The sequence below is a fragment of the Miscanthus floridulus genome, chromosome 4 (genome assembly GCF_019320115.1).
Source record: "Miscanthus floridulus cultivar M001 chromosome 4, ASM1932011v1, whole genome shotgun sequence".
In the NCBI taxonomy this organism is placed as follows: Eukaryota; Viridiplantae; Streptophyta; class Magnoliopsida; order Poales; family Poaceae; genus Miscanthus; species Miscanthus floridulus.
In genome coordinates this window covers 62,205,201-62,230,504 of record NC_089583.1, presented here as the reverse complement: position 1 = coordinate 62,230,504, position 25,304 = coordinate 62,205,201, and the positions used below count along the sequence as shown (strand labels likewise).

The 25,304-nt window shown below is 45.0% G+C and overlaps 1 protein-coding gene and 1 pseudogene across 1 annotated transcript; one reads left to right on the top strand and one right to left on the bottom strand.

Moving 5' to 3' along the window:
• Positions 1-86: 86 nt before the first annotated feature.
• On the top strand, positions 87-6,659 carry LOC136548557 (uncharacterized). The gene is made up of 2 exons (XM_066540040.1): positions 87-141; positions 5,863-6,659. The coding sequence occupies exons 1-2, from the start codon at positions 87-89 to the stop codon at positions 6,657-6,659; spliced, it is 852 nt and encodes a 283-aa protein (XP_066396137.1).
• Positions 6,660-15,587: 8,928 nt separating this feature from the next.
• On the bottom strand, positions 15,588-22,793 carry LOC136551567 (uncharacterized; annotated as a pseudogene).
• Positions 22,794-25,304: the final 2,511 nt, after the last annotated feature.

Genomic DNA, 25,304 nt, shown 5'->3' with positions numbered 1-25,304 from the left:
AGCCCCCTGTCCAAGAGCGACGAGGCGGTGGCGAGGGCGTGGTCATGACGCGGTGGCGAGGGCGTGGTGGCGGAGGCGGATGCGGCATGGTGTGGGCGACGACAGCAGGCGTGGATGGTGGCGGCGGCGGCGGCGCTGCTGGTACGGGCATGGTGTCAGCGTGCCTTTTTTATTTTTTTTGAAAAAAAAGTTTGCTGAGTGTTTTTTGGACACTCGGCAACGTCTTTGCTGAGTGCCCGATAAAAAACACTCGAGAAACTAGCGTTTGTCGTTAAAGGGTTTGCCGAGTGTCTTGCCGAGAGTTTTTGGGGCTTCGCCGAGTGCCCCTAGCACTCGGCAAAGCTCCTGTATCCCTAGTAAACAGTAATCTTTAGTGAGCATCTTTATCATCTGTATCATCAGTGTTCATCATCTATTCCGTAAATGTTCCAAGGTCGCTTGTGACCATGAGCATGGCTGATATACCAGTTTTACGCTCTGCAGAGGTTGTACACTTTCACTGTGAGTCGTGATTTACCATTTCGCCCGAGGTAGCTAATCTCTTGACCCATTTCCAAGGAAGGTCGGCAGAGTTTACTATGAAGCCTTTCAAAGGTTCGTCTAACAAGTTAGGGCCCTTAGATTCACTCGACAAACAAATGTAGAGCCCCCCTTCCCGATGGCACAATGACACATAGCTTATACACAAGGGGATAGAGGTCGCACTATACCTGATTCCGCAAGCCATTCTTACGCCAATAAAGGTAACCACTAACAAGCTAGAAAAGGTCTTCATACTGAGCTAAAACCAGAGCCATGTAGCCCTCATAGCTATAGTGTAAGTCTTGGATGATCACTAACAGATAAGTCCTTAGGAAGAGGAATCTAGAGAACCATAAAAACAGCCCAATGCCCTAGCCCCTAGTTCTATGTTGCTAAAAAGCATCTTTTAGTGTTTATTGCATATACCATTAGTCAAGTTACAAGATCATGGTCTTTAATTGAGCACTAGCATCATACTACCCAATGCATATCCCATAGGAGACAAGGTATAAGTTCAAATCTAGAGAATCCCTATCAAGGTGACACATGCAATATAAATTAAATGTATTAAAGTTGATAGGAGACAAGGATGATCCCATGCTATACTTGCCTTAAACTCAGATCATTCTTCAAGTCCAAAACTTCAAAGATATGCTTCTTGATCAACACGTAAAAGTCACCGAATGGACATGATCATAAAGCACCACACAAGCATCCATATAATAATACACAAATCACACAATAGATCTAAATTAGAATAGTACACCAACCATAATAAACAGCAAGTAAAAAGGTTTTAAAGATGTTCTACACGTTGCCACGAACAAACAGACGCGAAAAGCACTCTAATCAAAGCTATAACGAATAAGTTATAAATTAAATAAGATTTCCTTTAATAAAATAATAGATTAAATCTAACCTAGAATTTCAAAAGTTAAAAATATATTTAACAGTAGGATGAACATGTAGATTACTCAATTATGAATCTAACGCAACTTGAATGGATCAAAATAGAGTTAAAACAAAGAAGATATGGCCTAATAAAGATAGTGACAATTTTGTAAATAAACAGAACTCAATTTTGATTTAAAATAAATAAAATTAGATTTTGAATTCGAGCTACGGACTGCAGACATGAATAGAAGAAAGGGCAGGGGCTCTTTAGAATAAAATCAGGGACGACGAATTCTATTCTACAAAAATGCGAGGGCTCTTTTGCAAATTTCACAGCGAAGGGGTATCTTCTATTCTTGGCCCTTGATCACAGATTGAAGGGTTGGAAATAAATCAGAGAGAGTTAGAGCGGGTGGCGTGGCCAGTGCCGAAACAGGAACGACGTGGCGGCGATTTCACCGGCGAAGACAGGAGAAATTGGGGAAAGAGGCTACCGAGCTTAGATTGGCTCAGGGTTAGCACTAGGAGTTAGATAGGACCACGGCGAACTCGGCTCTACAATCTACGGCAGCTAAGATCGAGCAGAGGTGACTAGCTACGAGCAATGGCGGCAGCGACACGGTGAAGGCCAAACACAGAGCGAGAAAGGGGGAGATAAAGGGCTCTGTTTGTTCGTGAACTCTACGCAAAGCTCGGGGATGCTCTTACCGTGACGGAGGAGTAGCTAAGTAAAGTGGCGACGATGGCTTCTTCTCGATGAGATTTGGGCGGCGACGCTAGGGCATAGGATGGCTTAGCGGCTCAGCGTCTTGTGCTCGGGTGGATGCGGGCGGCACGACGCTCCTATTTAAGGGGGTCGGGAAGCTTGGTCCGCACGGCAAGGTGCGGTGGCGTGGGCAGCGCGGACTCTGGCAGCAGTGGAAACAGAGTCCGGCTCGCCCTGGAGGTAGGAGACGGCGCTGACATGTGGCCCTAGGATGACAGCGACTGAAAGAGCGGGACCGGCCTGTCAGACAGAGAGAGAAGAGTGGCGCACACTCCGTGCGTGGGCTTTGGCCTTGGGCCGACCTGTCTCAGTGGGTTGCGCGAGAGGGAGAGCGGAGCAAGCTAGGGGGAAAGGGAGAGCGGGCTGTGGGTGCTCTTCTGCGCAGCTTTCAACTGGGCCGGCCCAAGAAGGAGGAGGGAAGAAGGCGAGCGGGCCGCGCGGGAAAGGAGAGAGGAGTAGGGCGGGCTAGGCCAAAAGAGAGAGGAGGGAGACAGAGAGAGCAGCTTTTCAATTTCCTTTTTGTTTTGAAAACCAAATTCAACTGTGAACCAAATGCAAATTCCAATAGACTTTCAAATATACTTTTCACTTAAATAAAAATAGAAAATTTTGGTAGGCTTCCAAAAATAAATTTTACAACCCTTTTAAACTCTTTTATTTTTCAATTCTCTTTTTCTTTCTTTTCTTTTACTTCAAAGTCATTTTTAATTTATTTCCAAAAGCAATTCAAACCATTTTGAATCTTGATTCAAACCACTCGAGCAATAAATCAAATGCACCGGCATGTATGCACAACCATATTGCAACTCCTTATGATGAATTTTAATATAATAAAAATATTCTTTTTCCATATCTCATGAGCGCAAAACAAGTATTTAAATCAGTTTAACTGTATTTTAGAAAAGGTAAATTTTAGGATGTTACAGGTCAATTCAGAAAGATGCTTTCCTCTCAACTAGAGTAGCTAGCTTCAACTGTTGGTACTAGTTGCCACACTTGCCACATATATAAGGTCGTGGGATCAGTTATAGCCGCCGGAAACTAAAAGGAAATGATGTGGATTTAATATTGGATTAGTTGGCTTATTAGGTTCAGACTAACCAGTGGGGGATGCAGTCCAATTAGGATCCGTAACATGCGCTCTAAAATATATTTGCTTCATGTTCGAACTAGGGAACCTCAAGCCAAGGAATTAATTGCATGACTGCGACCTAGTAGCAATTTAACCATAGCTAGTGAGACAATATGCACTTAGATGTCTGTGCTAGCATCTTGGCTCCAAAGATACCATTTAGATGAATCTGTCTACTATCAGGGGCGGCGCCAGGGTACCCAAGTTTTTGGTGACAAAAATAAATATATAGAGTATTCTCCCAAGTATAGACGTATAGTGGTATTCCCTGCGATTTTCCAATTGGATCAAAAGCCCACAAATCATTTAGCAGCCCACAAGAAACTGGCAAACTGCCCAGGCGCATGAGGCCAGCCCTATCCCCTTCGGCACCTCGCGAATCGCGAGCAGCCGCTGCTCGCGTAAAGAGGACCGTCGCCTGGCGGCTGGCGCAACTGCTGCTGCTGCTGCATCCGGAGCCGGAGGTGGCGGCTGGCTGCATGCGCCGCGGCGACGGTCGGCGGCAAGGCGAGAGAGCTGTGTTTGATGTAATTTAAACACTCTGCACTGAGAGGGCACGATGAAACTGAGACCCGCTAAAAGGAAATTCCCCCTGAGCTTTTAAACAAAACCAGATACGTGTTATATGTGAGCTAATGAAGTCAAATCTCACATATAACTACAAATAAGGATAATATATCAAAAGACAATGCTCAATATATAACGTACTTGGTATAAAGGATATAACCTTAGACAGCAAACAGCGGAAAGACAACTTTAATCTTCGGATGAAGACTCCAATCTACAGGGACTGATCATAAGCCTAAGTTCTTCAAACTCTAGCAATCTGTTACCCATCCAGAATTTTTTTAAAGATTTAAAAAGTAAAGCAAGCGTAAGTACATGTCGTACTCAAAAAATATAACATGAGGCTTAAAAGGCTGATACTGGTTTAACTGCGATTCGCTTTTAATGAGTCATCTTTTAGCAATTAGGTTGCAACAAGTTTATTCATGAGCCCACATAAACACATGATCAGTTAAACATGAATAATGAATACCATAAACCACTACCTGAAACCTCAAATTTGCTGAGTGTTTTTATGTTTGCCGAGTGTATTTCCCCGAGCACTCGGCAAACAAATTCCTTGCCGAGTGCTATCCTAAAAACACTCGGCAAAGATGGGGTTTTGTCGAGTGTCAAACCAAAAACACTCGGCAAATAGGGGGTTTACCGAGTGTCACAAAAAACACTCGACAAAAAAGAAGGTTTGCCAAGTGTCCAAAAATAACACTCGGCAAGGCAAAAAAAATGTAGAAAAAAACCCGCCTGCCCCTAAAATCATCCACCCGCTCCTCCCCTCCCTCAGGTACACACATCCTCCTCCCGCACCCGCCCCTCCCCTCTCCAGCCCCCCGCACCTACCCCTCTCCTCCCGCACCCTCCCCTCTCCTCCTCCCGCACCCTCCCCCTCCCTTCCCCGATAGCCCCTCCCTCCACCGCCCGACGAAATCCCATCCTCCGCTGCCGACCCCTCCCTCCCTCCCCACCTCCCGTCGGCGGCCAGCCCCTCCCCTCCTTCCCCTTCTTCCCCTTCTTCTTCCCCGCTAGCAGTCGGCCCCTCCCCTCCCTCCCCTTCTTCTTCCCCGTCGGATCCAGCCCCTTCCCTCCTTCCCCTTCTTCTTTCCCACAGGATCCGGCCCCTCCCCTCCTCCCTTCTTCCCTACCGGATCTGGCCCCTCCCTTCTTCCCCGCCGGATCCCGCCCCTCCCCTCCCTCCCCTTCTTCTTCCACGCCGGATCCGCCCCTCCCCTCCCCTCCTCCCTTCTTCTTCGCTGGATCCGGCCCCTCCCTTCTTCCCCACCAAATCCCACCCCTCCCTTCTTCCCCGGCTCCCCCCATCCCCTACCTTCTTCCCCAGCGTGGCCCCTCCCCTCCCGCTTCCCGGCGCCGCCTCCCCACCGGCGAGATCCGGCGGCTGGTGTCGCCCCCTCCCTCCCTCCCTCCCCCAACGGCGAGATCCAAGGAGGGGGGCCGACGGCGGTGCTGTAACACCCCGGTGTTATGCCTACATATAGGCACTGCTAATCATACATGTCATGCATCATCAAGCATCCTAATCCTACATGCATGATCTTGCATATAACAACTGAAACATTACTTCGAAACATACGAAACATGTTTGTGAAAAGAAAATGATGCATACACTTATTAGAGTTGTTTTGCTCTGATTCTTGCTTGCTAGTTGAGTAGAAATTGTTGGTTATGCTTGTAAATCATCTAGAATTGTTTAGCACAATTTTTGGAGCAAGGTTTGTATTTAAATTAATTCAAAATTTTGCTTCCAAAGTAAATTCCCAAAATTAGGGTTTTGAGTTAAAATTTAACTTTGATTCTATAATTTAAAATCTAGATAGAATTGGACTTTGGTCATAAAAGCAAAGTTGTAGGGAATTAAATTCTAAGCAACTTTCATTTTTGGTACATTTTCAAAAGAGGTCATTTTCTTGCTCAAAATAATATGTGAAAACTGTTATTTGAAAATTTATTGAAAATGGAAATTGAAAAGAATGTTTCTGTTTTCGCGGGCCGCCGCCTCCTTTCCGGCCCAGCCCCGCAAGCCGGCCCAGCGAAGCCCCCGCGCGCCTCGCGCTTCCACCGCGCCCCGGCCCAGCCCAGCGCCGCGCTGGCCTGCCTCCGCGCGCCTGCTCGCTGACGCGCCGCGCCGCGCGTCCCGACCGCGACAGAGGAATCCCGCCGCGTGGCGACTCCGCGCCGGCGTCGCCCGCCGCGCGGCAGCCGTGGCCTGGCACTGCGCCCACGCGCCCGCCTTCACCTGCTGGTGCCCGCGCACTCGCTCACTCGCGCCCGCACTTCCTCCCCTTCTCCTCCAAAGCCGCGAGCTCCGAGCTCCGCCATCGCTGCGCTCGAGCTCCGCCGGCGTCCAACTCCCGAACCACCGCGCCATTCTCCAATTCCTCGTGCCCCGAGCTCCGCCTCGCCTTCCTCGAAGTCGTGCTCGAGCTTGCTCCGCCTTCCGAGCACAGGTCGGGCCTCCCCGCGTCTCGCCGCCGACGGCCATGGCGCCGCTGTGCACGGCCGCCATGGAATCCGTTTTCTTTTCCCCCTCCAGCCTCGCATAGCTACCCTACCGAGCTCGCTTTCTCCTCGCACGTCTCCTGCGCTCGCTCGCTGGCGTTGCCGTGGCCGGAGACGGCCGCTGGCCGCTGGCCGAGCCGCGCCGCCGCGCCAGCGCGCGCCCCGGCGAGGCGCCTCGCCTCGGCTGGCCAGGCCGAGCCAGGCCGGGGGCTGACGCCTGTTGGGCCGTTTTCCCCTCCCTCGCGCTCGGGCCGCGCAGGCCGGTGATGGCCATGGGCCAACTGTTCCCTTCGGGCCGGCCCAGTAGAGTTTTGAAGAATTGTTTTCAGTTTATTCTTTATTATTTGAAAATAGAAATGGTTTGAAAAATGTTTGGATGATCAAACTTGCTCCAAATTTGTTGAAACAAATTTTGCTAGATTCCTTATCATCAGATCTACTTGGGAAAATTTTTGCATGTCATTTTTGGGATACTTTTCTGTAGGATTTTATTTAATCATGTAAATTGCTGATAACTTGAAAAATGTGTATAAAAATATATAGGCTTCAGAAAAATATGATTTCAAGTTTGTTCATCTTCTTATGTCATGTACTTCCTAAGGAAAATATGTTTCATGCATGTGCTGTGGAAAACTTTGGAGGTGTAGTTCAAGTGCCTTTAATGGCTGATTTTTGTTATTTTTGCTAGAGAGCAAAATTTGTATAAAACATGCATGTGGTAATTTTTGTACAGTCATTGTATGCTATGAATAACCTAGGAAAAATATTAATTCTGTTGTTTGACACTTTTCATAGTACAAAGTAATTTCATGCTCATTTTCATGCTATAGCTTGTCATTTTTGTGTAGGATAGTTTACTTATCCAAATGCCATGAAATTTTTATGGTAGTCTGTTTAGGGTAGTAGTATGCTACTGCAATTTTCTCAGATTTTTAGGAGCATCAGAAATATAGGTTGCTATTCAAACCTATTAGTAACTAGGGTTTAAGCCAGTGTCGCTTTAAGTGTGATTAAGAAAGTCGTAAAGCTTTGGTGTATCTTTGAAGCATTTCATAAGATAGGTTAACTTAACATATTAGTAGTAGAAGAGAATGCAGTAGATGACATGTGCTTGTAGTATAGTTCTTAGATGATGTTGACTACCTTGCATTTCAACATATCCATTGCATTCATCTCCTTCGATGCACCATTTGCATAATCACTTACGCGCATTGCATCATACAGGATCGCAAACCGAGAACCCGGTCGTCATACCCGAGGAGCCAGAGGAGCAGCTCGAGGTGCAGCCGCAGGAAGTGCCAGAAGCCGACGAGGGGGACGTTGAGGAACTTCCGGAGTGCCCCGATCACCGTCCGAGCTCCTTCGAGAGAGGCAAGCCCCGGAGCATTTTTCTCCCGGTTTGCAATGATTTAATTAAATGCTTTACTTTAATTGATGCATTACGTTCAGGAGTTGTTTGCAACCGTTGCTGCATTATACCTTGTTTACCTTTGTTATACTATATCCTTGTTACCCTAGTATCCGCAGTCGAGTCAATGCTTAGCTGGCTTAGACCGGTAGAAGTCGGGTGATTTCCTGTCACCTGCGAGCTATAGGTGGTTACCTGGATCTGCTTGGATGACTATGAAGTCATGGTATAACTAAGTGTTAAATGAAGTTGAGACCGGACGGAGACTTGCAGAGTTCTGGACTGTAGTGTTTCCATCTGTGTCGATTAAGGACCGACCGTTGTTGGGCCTCGAGTCATGTTGAACGCATGCCTTACATTTAGCTGGCCGGATAAAGTACCTTTCGACCGCGAAGCTGGGAGATTTTTCGGGCCGAGTAGATTGCCCGCAACGCACTGTACCGGAGCAGGTGTGGTAGGACACAGGGGCGGGATGATAAGACCAAAGTGCAGTCGGTCGGCCCCCGGGTACATGTGGTTCCTGGCAAACTCGAGATTCCTGGAAAGTTGACTCGGTGATCAATATCTCACTTTAGCGGGTGAGTGAGGTTTGTGTAAGGAATAAATCACCAGCTGGTTAGGAATCGATTCGAATCGCCATCGCTCCTGGATAGTGAGCACTTGACTTGAGTTACTTCATCGTAGTAAATGTTATGGAACACTTGGACAATTATAGTGAATATGACAGTATGGAAGTTGTTTAATGATCATTGGTTATCATTATCTGCTTAATCACATGTTTACTCTAGCATAGGTGCAAACCTAGTTGACAGGTTAATAATAATTAACTTGGCAATAATGCTTTTAGACAGGTTCTTGAAATGCTAAAAATGCTTCTTTTTGCAAATGAGTCAGCTACCCTACTATAAAGCCATTCATAATCCTTGGTGTCATTATTTTCGGTTATGTCGGGTAAGTCTGGCTGAGTACCTTCTCGTACTCAGGGTTTTATTCCCACTTGTTGCAGATGGGCAGATGTACTATGGCTACTGTATCAACTGCCTGTATCCTGCGATGGGTGATGCTTAGGACCATGGGCATGGTCATTCCTTACGTCTCATCTAATGCTTTTTGTTGGAGATGATCATCCGCTGGCACTATATTTCAACTCTGTGTGTGTGTGTGTGATTTGAACAAAAGACTTCCGCTACTTTTTATTCGAACTGGTTTGTAATAACTAGGTTGAAACTCTGATGTATCTGTTATGTGAACTTTTATGTAATATGTGATGGTGACCGCTAAACTTATTACGATCACGGCTGGGACACGAGTTGGTTTGAAATCCTTCGTGATTTCACGGACTACCGGGTTATACGGGCTTAAGTTTGCTCAATCGTCTGCTCTGGTGGGTGATTTTCTTACTTAATTTCGTATAATTGGTCGGTTCCGTCACAGGTGCACCCCAGGCGGCGGAGGGGACGGCGGCGTGGGCCAGGGGCGAGCTATAGCCCCCTGTCCAAGAGCAACGACGCGATGGCGAGGGCGTGGTGGCGGAGGCGGATGCGGCGTGTTGTGGGTGGCGACAGCAGGCGTGGATGGTGGCGGCGGCGTCGCTGCTGGTACGGGCGTGGTGTCAGCGTGCCTTTTTTATTTTTTATGAAAAAAAGTTTGCTGAGTGTTTTTTGGACACTCGACAACGTCTTTGCCGAGTGCCTGATAAAAATCACTCGAGAAACTAGCGTTTGCCGTTAAAGGGTTTGCCGAGTGTCTTGCCGAGAGTTTTTGGGGCTTCGCCGAGTGCCCCTAGCACTCGGCAAAGCTCCTGTATCCCTAGTAAATAGTAATCTTTAGTGAGCATCTTTATCATCTGTATCATCAGTGTTCATCATCTATTCCGTAAATGTTCCAAGGTCGCTTGTGACCATGAGCATGGCTGATATACCAGTTTTACGCTCTGCAGAGGTTGTACACTTTCACTATAAGTCGTGGTTTACTATTTCGCCCGAGGTAGCTAATCTCTTGACCCATTTCCAAGGAAGGTCGGCAGAGTTTACTATGAAGCCTTTCAAAGGTTCGTCTAACAAGTTAGGGTCCTTAGATTCACTCGACAAACAAATGTAGAGCCCCCCTTCCCGATGGCACAATGACACATAGCCTATACACAAGGGGACAGAGGTCGCACTATACCTGATTCGGCAAGCCATTCTTACGCCAATAAAGGTAACCACTAACAAGCTAGAAAAGGTCTTCATACTGAGCTAAAACCAGAGCCATGTAGCCCTCATAGCTATAGTGTAAGTCTTGGATGATCACTAACAGATAAGTCCTTAGGAAGAGGAATCTAGAGCACCATAAAAACAGCCCAATGCTCTAGCCCCTAGTTCTGTGTTGCTAAAAAGCATCTTTTAGTGTTTATTGCATATACCATTAGTCAAGTTACAAGATCATGGTCTTTAATTGAGCACTAGCATCATACTACCCAATGCATATCCCATAGGAGACAAGGTATAAGTTCAAATCTAGAGAATCCCTATCAAGGTGACACATGCAATATAAATTAAATGTATTAAAGTTGATAGGAGACAAGGATGATCCCATGCTATACTTGCCTTAAACTCAGATCATTCTTCAAGTCCAAAACTTCAAAGATCTGCTTTTTGATCAACACGTAAAACTCACCGAATGGACATGATCATAAAGCACCACACAAGCATCCATATAATAATACAAAAAGCACACAATAGATCTAAATTAGAATAGTACACCAACCATAATAAACAGCAAGTAAAAAGGTTTTATAGATGTTCTACACGTTGCCATGAACAAACAGACGCAAAAAGCACTCTAATCGAAGCTATAACGAATAAGTTATAAATTAAACAAGATTTCCTTTAATAAAATAATAGATTAAATCTAACCTAGAATTTCAAAAGTTAAAAATATATTTAACAGTAGGATGAACATGTAGATTACTCAATTATGAATCTAACGCAACTTGAATAGATCAAAATGGAGTTAAAACGAAGAAGATATGGCCTAATGAAGATAGTGATAATTTTGTAAATAAACAGAACTCAATTTTGATTTAAAATAAATAAAATTAGATTTTGAATTCGGGCTACGGACTGCAGACATGAATAGAAGAAAGGGCAGGGGCTCTTTAGAATAAAATCTGGGACGACGGATTCTATTCTACAAAAATGCGAGGGCTCTTTTGCAAATTTCACAGCGAAGGGGTATCTTCTATTCTTGGCCCTTGATCACAGATCGAACGGTTGGAAATAAATTAGAGAGAGTTAGAGCGGGTGGCGTGGCCAGCGCCAGAACAGGAACGACGTGGCGGCGATTTCACCGGCGAAGACAGGAGAAATTGGGGAAAGAGGCTACCGAGCTCAGATTGGCTCAGGGTTAGCACTAGGAGTTAGATAGGACCACGGCGAACTCGGCTCTACAATCTATGGCGGCTAAGATCGAGCAGAGGTGACTAGCTACGAGCAATGGCGGCGGCGACACGGTGAAGGCCGAACACAGAGCGAGAAAGGGGGAGATAAAGGGCTCTGTTTGTTCGCGAACTCTACGCGAAGCTCGGGGATGCTCTTACCGTGACGGAGGAGTAGCTAAGTAAAGTGGCGACGGCGGCTTCTTCTCGATGAGATTTGGGTGGCGACGCTAGGGCATAGGATGGCTTAGCGGCTCAGCGTCTTGTGCTCGGGTGGATGCGGGCGGCACGACGCTCCTATTTAAGGGGGTCGGGAAGCTTGGTCCGCACGGCAAGGTGCGGTGGCGTGGGCAGCGCGGACTCTGGCAGCAGTGGAAATAGAGTCCGGCTCGCCCTGGAGGTAGGAGACGGCGCTGACATGTGGCCCCAGGATGACAGCGAGTGAAAGAGCGGGACCGGCCTGTCAGACAGAGAGAGAAGAGTGGCGCACACTCCGTGCGTGGGCTTTGGCCTTGGGCCGACCTGTCTCAGTGGGTTGCGCGAGAGGGAGAGCGGAGCAGGCTAGGGGGAAAGGGAGAGCAGGCTGTGGGTGCTCTTCTGCGCAGCTTTCAATCTGGGCCAGGCCCAAGAAGGAGGAGGGAAGAAGGCGAGCGGGCCCGCGCGGGAAAGGAGAGAGGAGTAGGGCGGGCTAGGCCAAAAGAGAGAGGAGGGAGACAGAGAGAGCAGCTTTTCAATTTCCTTTTTGTTTTGAAAACCAAATTCAACTGTGAACCAAATGCAAATTCCAATAGACTTTCAAATATACTTTTCACTTAAATAAAAATAGAAAATTTTGGTAGGCTTCTAAAAATAAATTTTACAACCCTTTTAAACTCTTTTATTTTTCAATTCTCTTTTTCTTTCTTTTCTTTTACTTCAAAGTCATTTTTAATTTATTTCCAAAAGCAATTCAAACCATTTTGAATCTTGATTCAAACCACTCGAGCAATAAATCAAATGCACCGGCATGTATGCACAACCATATTGCTAACTCCTTATGATGAATTTTAATATAATAAAAAATATTCTTTTTCCATATCTCATAAGCGCAAAACAAGTATTTAAATCAGTTTAACTGTATTTTAGAAAAGGTAAATTTTAGTATGTTACAGGTCAATTCAGAAAGATGCTTTCCTCTCAACTAGAGTAGCTAGCTTCAACTGTTGGTACTAGTTGCCACACTTGCCACATATATAAGGTCGTGGGATCAGTTATAGCCGCCGGAAACTAAAAGGAAATGATGTGGATTTAATATTGGATTAGTTGGCTTATTAGGTTCAGACTAACCAGTGGGGGATGCAGTCCAATTAGGATGCCGTAACATGCGCTCTAAAATATATTTGCTTCATGTTCGAACTAGGGAACCTCAAGCCAAGGAATTAATTGCATGACTGCGACCTAGTAGCAATTTAACCATAGCTAGTGAGACAATATGCACTTAGATGTCTGTGCTAGCATCTTGGCTCCAAAGATACCATTTAGATGAATCTGTCTACTATCAGGGGCGGCGCCAGGGTACCCAAGTTTTTGGTGACAAAAATAAATATATAGAGTATTCTCCCAAGTATAGACGTATAGTGGTATTCCCTGCGATTTTCCAATTGGATCAAAAGCCCACAAATCAATTAGCAGCCCACAAGAAACTGGCAAACTGCCCAGGCGCATGAGGCCAGCCCTATTCCCTTCGGCACCTCGCGAATCGCGAGCAGCCGCTGCTCGCGTAAAGAGGACCGTCGCCTGGCGGCTGGCGCAACTGCTGCTGCTGCTGCATCCGGAGCCGGAGGTGGCGGCTGGCTGCATGCGCCGCGGCGACGGGCGGCGGCAAGGCGAGAGCGCTGTGTTTGATGTAATTTAAACACTTGGCACTGAGAGGGCATGATGAAATTGAGACTCGCTAAAAGGAAATTCCCCCTGAGCTTTTAAATTGGCTATATTGAATATATTATAAGATATTGTAATTTTTTTTACATGGAATACTCTTTTCCATAACATCCAGGCTCCGGCACTGAGAGTATTTCTATTGTATTTGAGCTTTCAAGCCTTTGGGTCGTAAATAGGCAAGCCCTAGGCCCGCGTCCGGACACATCTCCCCGCTGCCCCTCATCTGCTCTGTGCCGCACACCTCGCCTGCTCGGGATCCATGTCGCGCTGAATGACTCACCCTACCCATGCCGTCCGCCCTTACGCGGGTCCACGTCGCCCAAACATCACCAGCATCGAGGAGACACCGAGATGAGGCAGCAGAAGGCGAGAAGGGAGATGCAACACTCGATCTACTTTTAAAACATCAAATTAGAATATTTGAAGCATATGTTTAAAACAGTTGAACCACCTGCAACATACGTCCGAAACATTTATAAAAACACCTAAAAATGCTTGAAAAATCCATTGCAAAATATATGCAACATCCAGATAAAACACACAGAACATATGTGTAAAACATATGCAACATCCGGATAAACACTTGTAGCACGCATCTAAAAAAACAGATGAAACAATGGGAACAAAAAGCTTGCAACATACGTGCACAATCATTGCAACATATACAACATCTCGATCTACTTTTGCAATATCCTATAGGAAACACTTGTAACATACATATGAAACACTTGAAACATAGACTTACAAGATGTGTTTTACGCCCTTCTTCTATCCGGACAACGCAGAGTGGAGTGGGGAACAGTCGGTCAGCCAGCGACCGAGGATGGTGGTACGGCTGGCAGCGGGCAGCTGCGCCTGCTGCCTGGCCTGGTCTGGCCACTCCGGCTCTCTGATGCAACTGAACTGAGGACGAGTGTTACAGCGGCGCTGACATCGAACCAGCCAACCTTCTGATGGGGAATGGCGGCGTCGGCAGCACCTCGGCACCACCTCGACGTGGTGGGTGATGGAGCACGGCGCTCAACTATGGGGCACGGGGCATAGGGTCGGGGACGGGGCACCTCACTGCGTGGGATGGGGTGCAGTGAGGTGGAGCGTGCGTGGCGGGGGATGGAGTGCGGCGCGGGATGGGGGTGCTGCGCGATGTGCTCCGACGAGGCAGAGAGGAGGTGCGGTGAAGCCACGACGCGAAGCGAAGCGAGTGAAGATTGGAGGTTTCTGTTTTTTTTAGGGAAAGTGGGGATTTCTAGGGGAGCAGGCCTATTGCCTCTTGAACCCATCCTGCACAGGCCCGGGAACGGGCGTCCCGACGGGTACGCCACTGACACCCTCACCAGAGTATTAGCGTTTTGTAAGAGCCACGATCTCCTAGTATATACTATAGAGAACCCTGTGGTCCGTGGATGAGGCAACAATTATGAACTAAACGCAAATCCATTCTATCATCTGCTTCTTCTTTAATTTCTCCCCAAGCCGCCACCCTCGGGCCTCGGCGTCGCAACTCTGTCCGTAGCTCGCAGGCGCGCCACCAACAAAGTTAGGACGTCACATTAGAATGATTATACGGGGAAGTTGACGTGATGATCTCTTTCCATGCATGTATGCTTCTTCCGGAGAAGAGAGAAAATGTAACCTTTTCCACTTCTATATTTTCTTATTTTTATTAATCGACAAACTTGTGGTGATGTGATTTCGTGCCATCTACTACATGACAACTTTGGCAGTTGAGATTGTGAAATTCAACTTATTGATGATAGATTGTGGACAGACGAGGGTCCAAAAGTTTTTTGCTCTTTGTCGATCTGGATTATGGTTGTTTTGGCTACAATATATCCATACCTGGTAACAGGTATTTGAGTTGTTGAATCATGCAATCTGGATAAGCGTTTTGGTTGGTTGATTGATTCAATTGAATTATTACTCTCTCCGAGAAAGGAATGAAAGGAAAAACACAAGAAACAGATAACAATTGTAACAGTAGTAAATGGGTGGAGTCAGCATTTTGGAGGCAAAGGCGACAGTCAGGTCGTCCTACCTTAAACGAGCTCCAGTCGACCGTGCGTGCTCACCTGTGCTGTGCCGTTGAATCACACACAGCAAGGTCCAGCATAACTGAGCTGAAGAGCAAGTATGAGATGCGTGCGTCCCTACCCTACCGATACAATGGAAGGCATGAAAGAAATACTCAAAACTATGATCATAGGTTAAGACTGGTTGGTTATCACTGAGACATGGAAACCCTGAGGCCCTGTTTGGTAGCTTTGTAATTTTATTCACCAGAAATTAACCTCCGATTGTAATATCTTGTGCACTAGAATACAGCCGTAAAAATGTATGTTTGGGTGAAATGTCTGGCCTCGGACAAGCTTCTTCGACAGAGCTCCGCAGCCTAAAACAGCCGCAGTCCATAGATCGCACAGCTCGCTCGTCATGGACAGCTACGGGCCGTGGCGCTCTGCTCCTCATGGCGCGCAGTTCAGAACTGGAGGGAGCAGCCCGGCCGGGGATGGAGATGGCCGACAGGACGGGGCGGGTAGGGCGTCCAGCGGCGAAGGCGCGGTTCCAAACCCATGAGAAGATCTGGGGCTACTGTGCGGAGTCAGAGGTTGAGCCAGATATTCGTCGGATTAAAATTGCCGGCTGATGAGGTCTTTATTTTTTTTTTCCAGACGTAACAATGTAATACAACTGTAATTTTAAAAGGTTGACCAGCCATCCAAATAGCATTTCTCAGTCCAACCTGTATAATTATCCGGATCTGTATTTTACAATGGTATTCAGTGTAAAACTAACCTCCTTCCAAACAGGATCTTGAGGATTAACGCATGCCGTTGGAATGCGTGAAAAAACATTTTCTCATGGACATGATGAATCAGCTCACATACGCGAGACGGACATTATGTGGGATGACGATCTAAACATTCCATGCCAGATATCCAACTCCCTAAAAAATTGTCATACAGGTAGAAATGCAGCTGCAATGAGAGCATGTAAATTCTACGAGTGCCTTCAGCATCAACTTCTGTTGCCACTACACTCTTTAGTCCAAACGCCAAACATTTGCATTCATTGCTTATTAATTAAGGAAATGCTTGATTCTTTCGTCAGGAGCAGAAAATGTAAAACTGGCCATTCAACTCTACCTCAAATTGATTCCAAGCTTCCAGACCACACTGCAGTAAACAGCTGCAGTAAGTAATCCAATGACAGATTACAGCATGGCCCATGCAGAATTTGACACTGAACTATATTGACTAAGGGAAGCTAGCTCTAAGTATTTTTTTTTTCATATTTTAATAGAAGAGAGAGAAAAGTTAACTCCCCCATTCGGCTTGCTGAATCTTGGCTAAAATTGGCTGAAAAATACTGTTCTGGCTGAATTGTTGTGAGAGAAAAACACTGTTCTAGGCTGAAAAAACAAGCCGAACAAGCTGAATATGGGGTAAGCCGAACAGGGCCTTGAGCTAGGCTCATACACACATTCCAATATCATGTGAGAGTGTCATGTGGGCCTAATCATACGATGAGACATTGCTAAAAGCTAGCACTATTGGAGAGGTTGGCTCAGAGCTAATAACTAACTTGTACCATTGCGGGTGCCCTAATGCAGTTCTCATTATCTCAAGGGCACAAACGCACAATTGGAGATTCCAGTTTAGGAGTACAATTAAGGCTATATGTAAAAATGCTATTATATAATTTCATTTTTCCACAAAATATTTGCTACTAAGTACGGAGTACTTGTTACTTTTAACAGTAGCATCAAGCCTGTATAAGACAGCAAATTTTCACACTAAACAACTCAAAACTGAAATTCGATGTAGTTCATAAGAGGAAAATGAACATATGCAACAATTCCTATAAATACAGACTTGTTCATACTCACAAAATGAATGGAACATAAACAAATGCTTATGTCAAGTAAATCAACTTACATGTGAATATGAGTAGCCAGAAAAATAATGTACCCTTGAAACATTCTTATACAGATATCATGTCAGACTGTTAGTCCATCAAATCACCTGTCAGTTCACATCAAAAATAGGAAAAATGGTTGACGATGCAATGAATCACTTCTTGATGCAAGAAATGAAGTGTAACTAGTATAGATTCCCCTTACTGAATGATTAAATGGAAACTTCTCATATACCTCTTTACTTGTAGCCAACTTCTTTCATCAAGTGGCGGTAGCTTCGCCCCCGTATCAAACGTTGCCAAAAGAATGCTAGCGTTTCTTGAATGTTCAATTGTAACCTCTGTTGAGCAAGCCTAGATGGAATGGTGATCAATATCAAGGCACACAATCATTTCTCACAATACTTAAAGGAGTAGAAGAACAAACCATCTGGCAAGACAACGCTGAATCCCACGAGTGATTGGTCGCATAAAGGATGGTTCTCTTTGTTGATACAGTAAACCAACCTAGCAAACAGCAACCATGCAATAATCACATAAATATCATGACACCAAATACCAAGCAGAGTTCAATAATTTCACCTCCATCATGGCAACAGCAGCAGGATCATCCAATATTTCTAAGCTGTCATCTGCTAGGTAGTTCACCTGTGAAATACACAAAATAAAACATTCTAAAACTCTGTTATCTATAAATAGTTGATGTGAGATGTGCAAAATAGGGTTGCCTTTTCGGTGCATGTTTGTAAGTAGTGGATCAGTGGGAACAAGGTAAGGCTGTCACTTCTCTAATACTGTGCAGTGCATATTCATCAAATACTGAATGCTGGCTTGCAAAGAGATTATACCCCAAACTCAGTGTTCACAAAGGATTGGATAAAATCCATTAGCTGAATCTTCGCCCATTTATAGGACAAGTCAGGGTTGTCATCCCGAGGTGGATGTCTCCAGGGTGCACCAAAAGACAATCTGTTCTCTGGTACTTTACCCTCACGGACATCTGAGGCAAACTTCTGCAGCATTTTTAGTGCCTTCTCCATGGCTGGATTAACAACAGAGACCTGGTGAGAAGAAATGAAACAACAATCATGTTTTTCACTCTTAATTTGTGTGCATTCTTTTAAGTCTGTAATTTGAAACAGCAGAACACAACAATGATAAAAGAGCATGTTTGAAGTAGGGAGCAAGTAAAGTTTTCAAATTAGAAGATGGCATATTAAATAGCATTTATGTCTAAGAACTCAGCTGGCAACAACTGAAACTTTACTTACTTGCAAGTGTGCCAGGTACGTATCAATAATTTCCTCAATATTGCTGTCATGAAGAACCCTGTAATGCAACAGAGATTAGACACAGGCAACAGCAATATGCAGCATGTACAGTTAATAAAACTAAGGTGGGTGCTGTTATCATGTATATTTTAAAACTTACTGAGACTTTACTGCAAACCACGGAATTGAATATAGAAAAAAATAGCAAAGGTCTCAGAAATGAACACTTTGAATCCTGTATGTAAGCCCTAACTAAACAAGAAGGATTTCCTAGGAAGGTATGGTGGACAAAAATCACAAAACCTGATACATATTAAAAATAGTTCAAACTTATCAGAGAAACAAAGTGAAACTGATAAACTTACAGAATTTGTCGGGACGGAAAAGAACCTAGAACTGATCGACTCATCCATCTAGTGATTTTTCAAGAAAAAAATGTGTGGTCTCCAAAAGCAATAAGCATAAGAGTTTTTTCCTTCTATTTATTAATAACAGGAGGCCAGAAGAAGACATCTTACCCAAATGAGATCAGAAACGAAAGTGAATCATATTTTGGGATAAGATACTGCCAACATGGGATAAAACAAATAAAGTTCAATGACAAACTACGGACGCAAGTTACTTACTCTGGGCTATTCGCCTTTTGCTTTAGCATATATATCTCAGATAACTGCCGTGGGTTTGGCCCAAGAACCTCATCTACAACTTTCCACTACAACTTCAATAAAAATAAAAAACAAATTATGTACAGAGATTGCACAAGGGGAAAATTATAGGAAGAATGCATTCATATTTCACACAAAAAGGAAACAATAGCAGGTCTAAAATATAACTACCTCCTGTTCACTGAAGAATTCAGAAACCATATGCAGCTTAGCTTCTTGTGCCGTCCAACCAAATGTCTGTCATCCAATTATTATGCTTCAAGTAAAAAAGTAGGAAGCGCGGAAAAAATAGAAAGGCACCGAAATGAGCATACCTCACGAGAAATAAATATGTTTGGAAAACCAAAATCAACGAATGCTTGGGAAGAATAGTAACTGCAAAGATTCAGAAAATGTGTAAAGTTGATACTTTCCAGTTAGCAGCAATGCAGCAGAGTACTTGTTTTACAGTAAAAATTTCCTTAACCCATAAATATGACAAGAGAAAACTATTGGAGTTAAGGTAAACTGTAGGCCATAGCATGCCAGGAAGAACTATCGAAGTTCCAAGAAAACAAACAGGGAATAAAAACAACTCTTTGAGGGGCTGTGACAAGCTTATTTTCTTTAGGGAACAAGCTTTCATCACAACAAAAAGATCATGAAGATGCAACAGAGTCCAGAGGAAACAGAATCTCTAACTAGAATGTTGTGTGTTATATTTGCGAAAGGGTAATCCCATATACTCATAGCCTCATATAAAAATACTGAACCTACATTAAATGAATCCATAATGGGAATAAAATGTTTTGAACCAACAAAAGCGCATGCAGATGAATAAAACTATACTTTTCTTCAGGTGTCATCCTTATTACGGTTTTCTAGACATCCTCTATTGTAAGCAATTTTGGAGGCAGTTGCATCACAAAATTTGGTCCAGCATGGCAGTATGCTCACTCAAAATCATCCCACACCACTGTAGAAATGCAATTTGCCGGTTATCACCAAACTTCACAGCACAAACATGGAGAAAGCAATAACATATTTCTCTTAGAATATATTCTTAAAATCCTTCAAAGTTGAGAGATTTTGCAAGCATTTTGAATAAAAAAACTACACACATATAACTTACATGTTTCCAAACAAAATAATTATTGATGTTTGTAGTTTTTAAGGTTTCACTAAATCTTGTCCTACATGTTTTTGTGACTGGAGAGAGTACAATTCAGTGCGTGCAAGAATAAAGGATTCGCGATATGGAATTCCATTACTAGAATATTTTGAGTTATTACTATAATTTAAACTTATAACCATAAGGCAATCCATCTGCTTTGTCGGAGCAGGGGCGGAGAGGGATTCATTAGTTTCACAACACAAGGGTGTCATGTGGAGAAAGAGAATTGAACTATTCTCCGGGTACTGGTACCGCTTAAGCCCAATCAAGTGAAGAAATCCTGTAAGATGGACTTGATTTACTTTCCTTTCCAAGACCTATACACCATATGGTTTGGGTATACCATTATCACCTAAGTATTGAAAAAGATGTGACCATTGTACTGAAAATGGTCAAGAAATGGATTGAACAAAGTTTTGCATTGGAATGTAGATCACTTGCATCTGACATCATTTATGGTTTGTCTTCCAAATGCCTAACTACATTTAGGCTTTAGTGTGCCATGTGTCGTTCAAATGCCTAACATATGTAAATCAACTGATTGAGCATATTTTGGTACCTCAGCTATGCTATGATTTGATAAAACACAAACATTGTTACTTACAACTTCTGTAACACGGATACGTCAATGAGGGGCCGTATCACGTATCGGATACGTATCCGATACGGATATGCCTCCGATACACCTCCGATACGTATCCTCCAAGTATCCCATTTTTATTTAATTTTTGGAATATTGAGTACGTGACCGGATATGTATCCACCTCTGGGATACGGCCCAGCCCAACAAACGCTCCTTATCTCCCCGAGTCACAGAGCATTTCCATAGGAACAGGAATTCAACCTAGGACAGAAAAACTCCACGATAGAAGAAGGAACACCACCACACCCCATGCATATAAAATCCTTCTGTAACAGTAACTTTGATTTGTTTTTTGTTCTTCCAGCGTATACCCACCTAATTGTGTATGATAAATTGGCAAGTTCCTAACAGCACACAAGATGTGTAGACATGTTTTTCATAAACTCATTTAATCAAACCTACACTAGATTTCCTTGCACTTTAATAAGAAAAAAAGTCATCTCTACAGCAAGTTTCTGTTCCCAAACAAAAACACAGCAGGTCAAAAATTCAAAGTTAACTAAACAAATAATCCTGTCGCAAATCTTTTGGCATTCCAATCTCTATGCTTCCACCAGGTTACTTTTGTCGAACAGTTGTGTCGTTCTCCTTGTACCTCACATGTGAACATGATTATCCTCTAAACTCAAGTTCTATCACCTATAAGCTCTAAAACACTAGAAATGACCGACAGAGCATGCACAATGCAGGGGAAAAAGAGTACAAGAACTCACCCATCTGAAGTCGACATAATAACTGGCAAGCACTGTTCATTCACGCCAAGTGCAATCACCCTCCAAATGAAGCTATCATGGTACATCGCCGCAGGCACCATCGTCTCATCCTCACAAATTGCCTTTCTCAAAACATCCACATTGTTCAGGACCAGCTTTGGCTGCACAAAAATGACAGCAGCACCAACACAATAATGTCAAGTTATACAAAGCCACCACAAACCCAACTGAAATAACACCAAGTCTACCTGGAAGAACTCCTCCTCTGCAACACCCGACAGAACATCCAGCAACAGGCATGGCCAGTCAGTAGCCGAATTGGCCAAGGAGCGCGAGAACCGCCCAGTTCTATTCATCTCCCTAATTGCCTCCTTCCTCCACCCCTCCTGCATTCCAAGCACCTCCTTAGCCACTCGCAAGGACGCCATTGCCTCCTGCATGTATGCCCTCTCTTCCATGGAGCTGTTGGTCGCCTCTCCCTCGCCAATGTGGAGTGTGTCGTCCCTGCGCACCGCGGCGAGCACGGCCCTCGACCAGAGCGCCGGCACGGAGGTCGACGAAGAGCGGCGGGCTGGCACAGAGGCGGCCGAGGAGCGGGTGGCGGAGGGCCCCCAGAGGCGGGAGAGCGCGGTGCTGAGGCCGTGGTTGCGGGAGAGCGCGGCGAGCACGTCCTTAGATCCCACAGCGCCGCAGAGGACGGCGGCGCGGGCGAGGCCTTCAAGCGCGGACTCGAGGCGGAGGCGGAGGTCGTGCAGCGAGGGGGGCGACGCTGGGTCGGCGGGGAGGAGGGACCACGGGGCAGCGGCGGGAGAACTCGGCGTGGGATGGAGGAAGTCGACGAATGCAGGTGGCGTGGGGCGGGTCGGACCACCGCGGGAGGAGGCGGTGGAGGAGTAGCGTGGACTTGCCGACGCCGCGGGGCCCGTGGAAGAGGAGCGGCTGTGGCACGCGCGGGCGGAGCGCGTGGTTGTGGAGGACGGTCTCGAGTACAGGACGCGGGATCACGCGCCACGGGCCGGCCGCCGGCGGCCATGGCGGCGCGGCGGGGATGGTAGGGTTCTGTGGGGTTTGGGGACGAATCAGGGGAGCGGAAGCGGGATGGTGAGCACGAGCGGGCGAGGAGAAGGCCACGTGGGATGGGCTGGAACTGAGAGTGTGTGGTTGTGGGCCTAATTGGGCGTCCTTGAAGGTGGCTATTTGTGCCACCTCCAGCGGCACCAAAAGCCATGCAGCGCCTGGCGAGCTGCCGGAGACAACGGACGCCGACATGGCGCAGGCGTCTCACCGAGAAAGAAACCGAGCCGCGGCAACGCCGAAGCAACTTCTCTACAGGAGCTTCTTTCTTTTTAGGCCTGTTTAAAACTGCTACGCTTCATGTTTTCCAGTTTTACTTCATATTTTTTAGTTAAATAGGTGTAGTTCCAACTCTACTTCTAGAAAAAAAAAAGAGTTGGAGTTTAAAGAGTACCTTAAAATAAAGTGAGCAAAGTTGCTCTAGAAATTTGTAAGATTTATTAGTTTATTAATCAAAATCATTTCTAGTTTCCTCTATCCAAAATGACGTAGAATATTTCCTTGTTTGTGTCCATCAGTAAGAATGTTTCAGGTGCAGTTTTAAGCTTGTAACTCAAAACTAGCTTTTTTACTTTGGGTTTCTGGTAGACTATAAATTCTTATCTTCTCAGTACACAAAAGTAAGAAAAACTCTTCTCAATTTGTTTTCAGCTTTTAGTTCATTTTCACATAAGCTAGTTTTCTAGGGCTTGTTCAGCTGCTCTCTATATCAGCCAAAGCAGCTGCACATAAAACAATGTTTCCTCTCTCTCTCTCTTCAACCAGCGGCAGCTGTTGCGGTTCTAAAAAAAAGTTACAGTGAACAGAGCCCTAACTTTTCAAAAGTCAACTCAATAAATGGACTGTTTATTTAAACTAGTAAAGAATTGAAACAAATAGGTCCTTAGTAACTTCAAGAATTTTACAGGAGGAGATTCAATTCCTTCAACATTCATGAAAAGGATCCCTAAGACAAGGTGGTCAGAATTCCTCCGAATCTTTTGATGTTTGTGTTTGCCTACTATGCACACACACACAAGCACTCTTTCCTATGAACACACACATGGACATCATATCATATCTTTATAAACACCTCTAAGGGACCAAACTCGTAGATCTGAGAGTGACAAAGTTATTATAAATGTATCAACAGGCACATTGCATAATACTAAGAGAATAGCGCCATTAAGTTTTACAATAAACTAGGTGAAAACCCCTTGCGTTGCTACGAGATTTATAGTTATAATTTGTTAGAGGTGCAGAAGCACCAAGGTAGCGGAAAGAATATCAGTATCATGATATGAGGTTCAAGCTAGTAGACAATGTATTGCAACTCTAACCTGGGAGATTCATACATATTGAAAAGAATTCAAACCACAAGCTAGTGCACCAAACTCACAGAGGAACACTAGCACCCGTGCAGAGCCTAATAAGAGTTAAATAAATATAGGTGAGTAGATTTCACCGAGCAAATCTAAATGAACGAGCTAGCTTAGGTACTCTATTTTTTTAGGGGTGGTTGGGAGTTGGGACTACTCCACTAGAGGTGTTTGGGACTACTCCGCTCCAGTTTTTGCAGCTTCGCTCCATCAACTCCACTATAGAGCAGATCCACTGTAGAGTTTGTGGAGCAGGTGGTACTGTTCGGCGCACAGAATAGCTCCAGCTCTAGGAAAAAAAAGAATAATGACCGTACTAGGCCACTCAAGGCCCAAAGGCCGAGCAGCCCAGCCGCCCAATGACCTCACATTTTCCCCTTTGCTGGAACACACGCACGGGAGAGGAATCTGAGTCGTAGCCATCGGATGTACGACAGAGGGAGTCGTGATTAATGAGTGGCAAAGTGGATAATTATCCCTCAATTTTATGTAGGAGTACGAAACTCTAAAAACTAGAGTACCTCTTAAGTTGCTCCAGAAAAAATACGGAGTTGGCCCCTAACTCTACCTTTTTTATGGAGCGGAGTTCTTAGAGCCGAAGGTATTTGGCAACACTAAGCTGGAGCAGAGCTATAAAAACGGGAGTGGAGCAGTCCCAAACACCCCCTTAGTTGAGCCATGTGAGACTCAGAACTAAATTTTTTGTCAAGGTTTATGTGAATTCATGTGTCCCATGATAAAAAAAAACATGTCAATTTGTTTTTGGTTTACAATTAAATGTGGCTCATATGGTACATGGAGAATGTTCATATCCTGATTCCTTTTTTTAGAAGATTAACCAATCGAGGCCTCAAATCACAGGGCCCATGAAAGAAATCCTATGACATCTTCCTCACAGCGCACTTTCAGCCATATAATATGCATGGATAGCCGTTAGCACCATCATCAAAATAATTAAGGAGAGCACCAGGCAATGCAATGAATGATTTTGAGGCCCTAGCTAGTACCGTAGCTAGTAGTATGGTAGGAGTGTGTATCTCTGTAGGCCCCATACAATATATTGCCATGCATGCAAAGGCGACCACACGAGCCACAGAATCTTCTGCCTCGTCGCTTACTCGTAGAATTATTTTAGATCACCCGAGAAAAACGACCCCCGCTGAGCAGTCCAACCTTTATACACCTAGAAAATTGCACACAGAAATTTACCTCCATTAAAATCAAAGGCTCACGAAAGAACTACGTCAGATCCAAGGACCAAGAGAAGAAGTGTGATGCGAGGCTTCTCACCCCCTCACCCTCGCGCCCTCCCCCTCTTCTCACGCAACACCACAGACACTGCGACTGCTTCCACGCTCGGCGAACCCTCCCAGT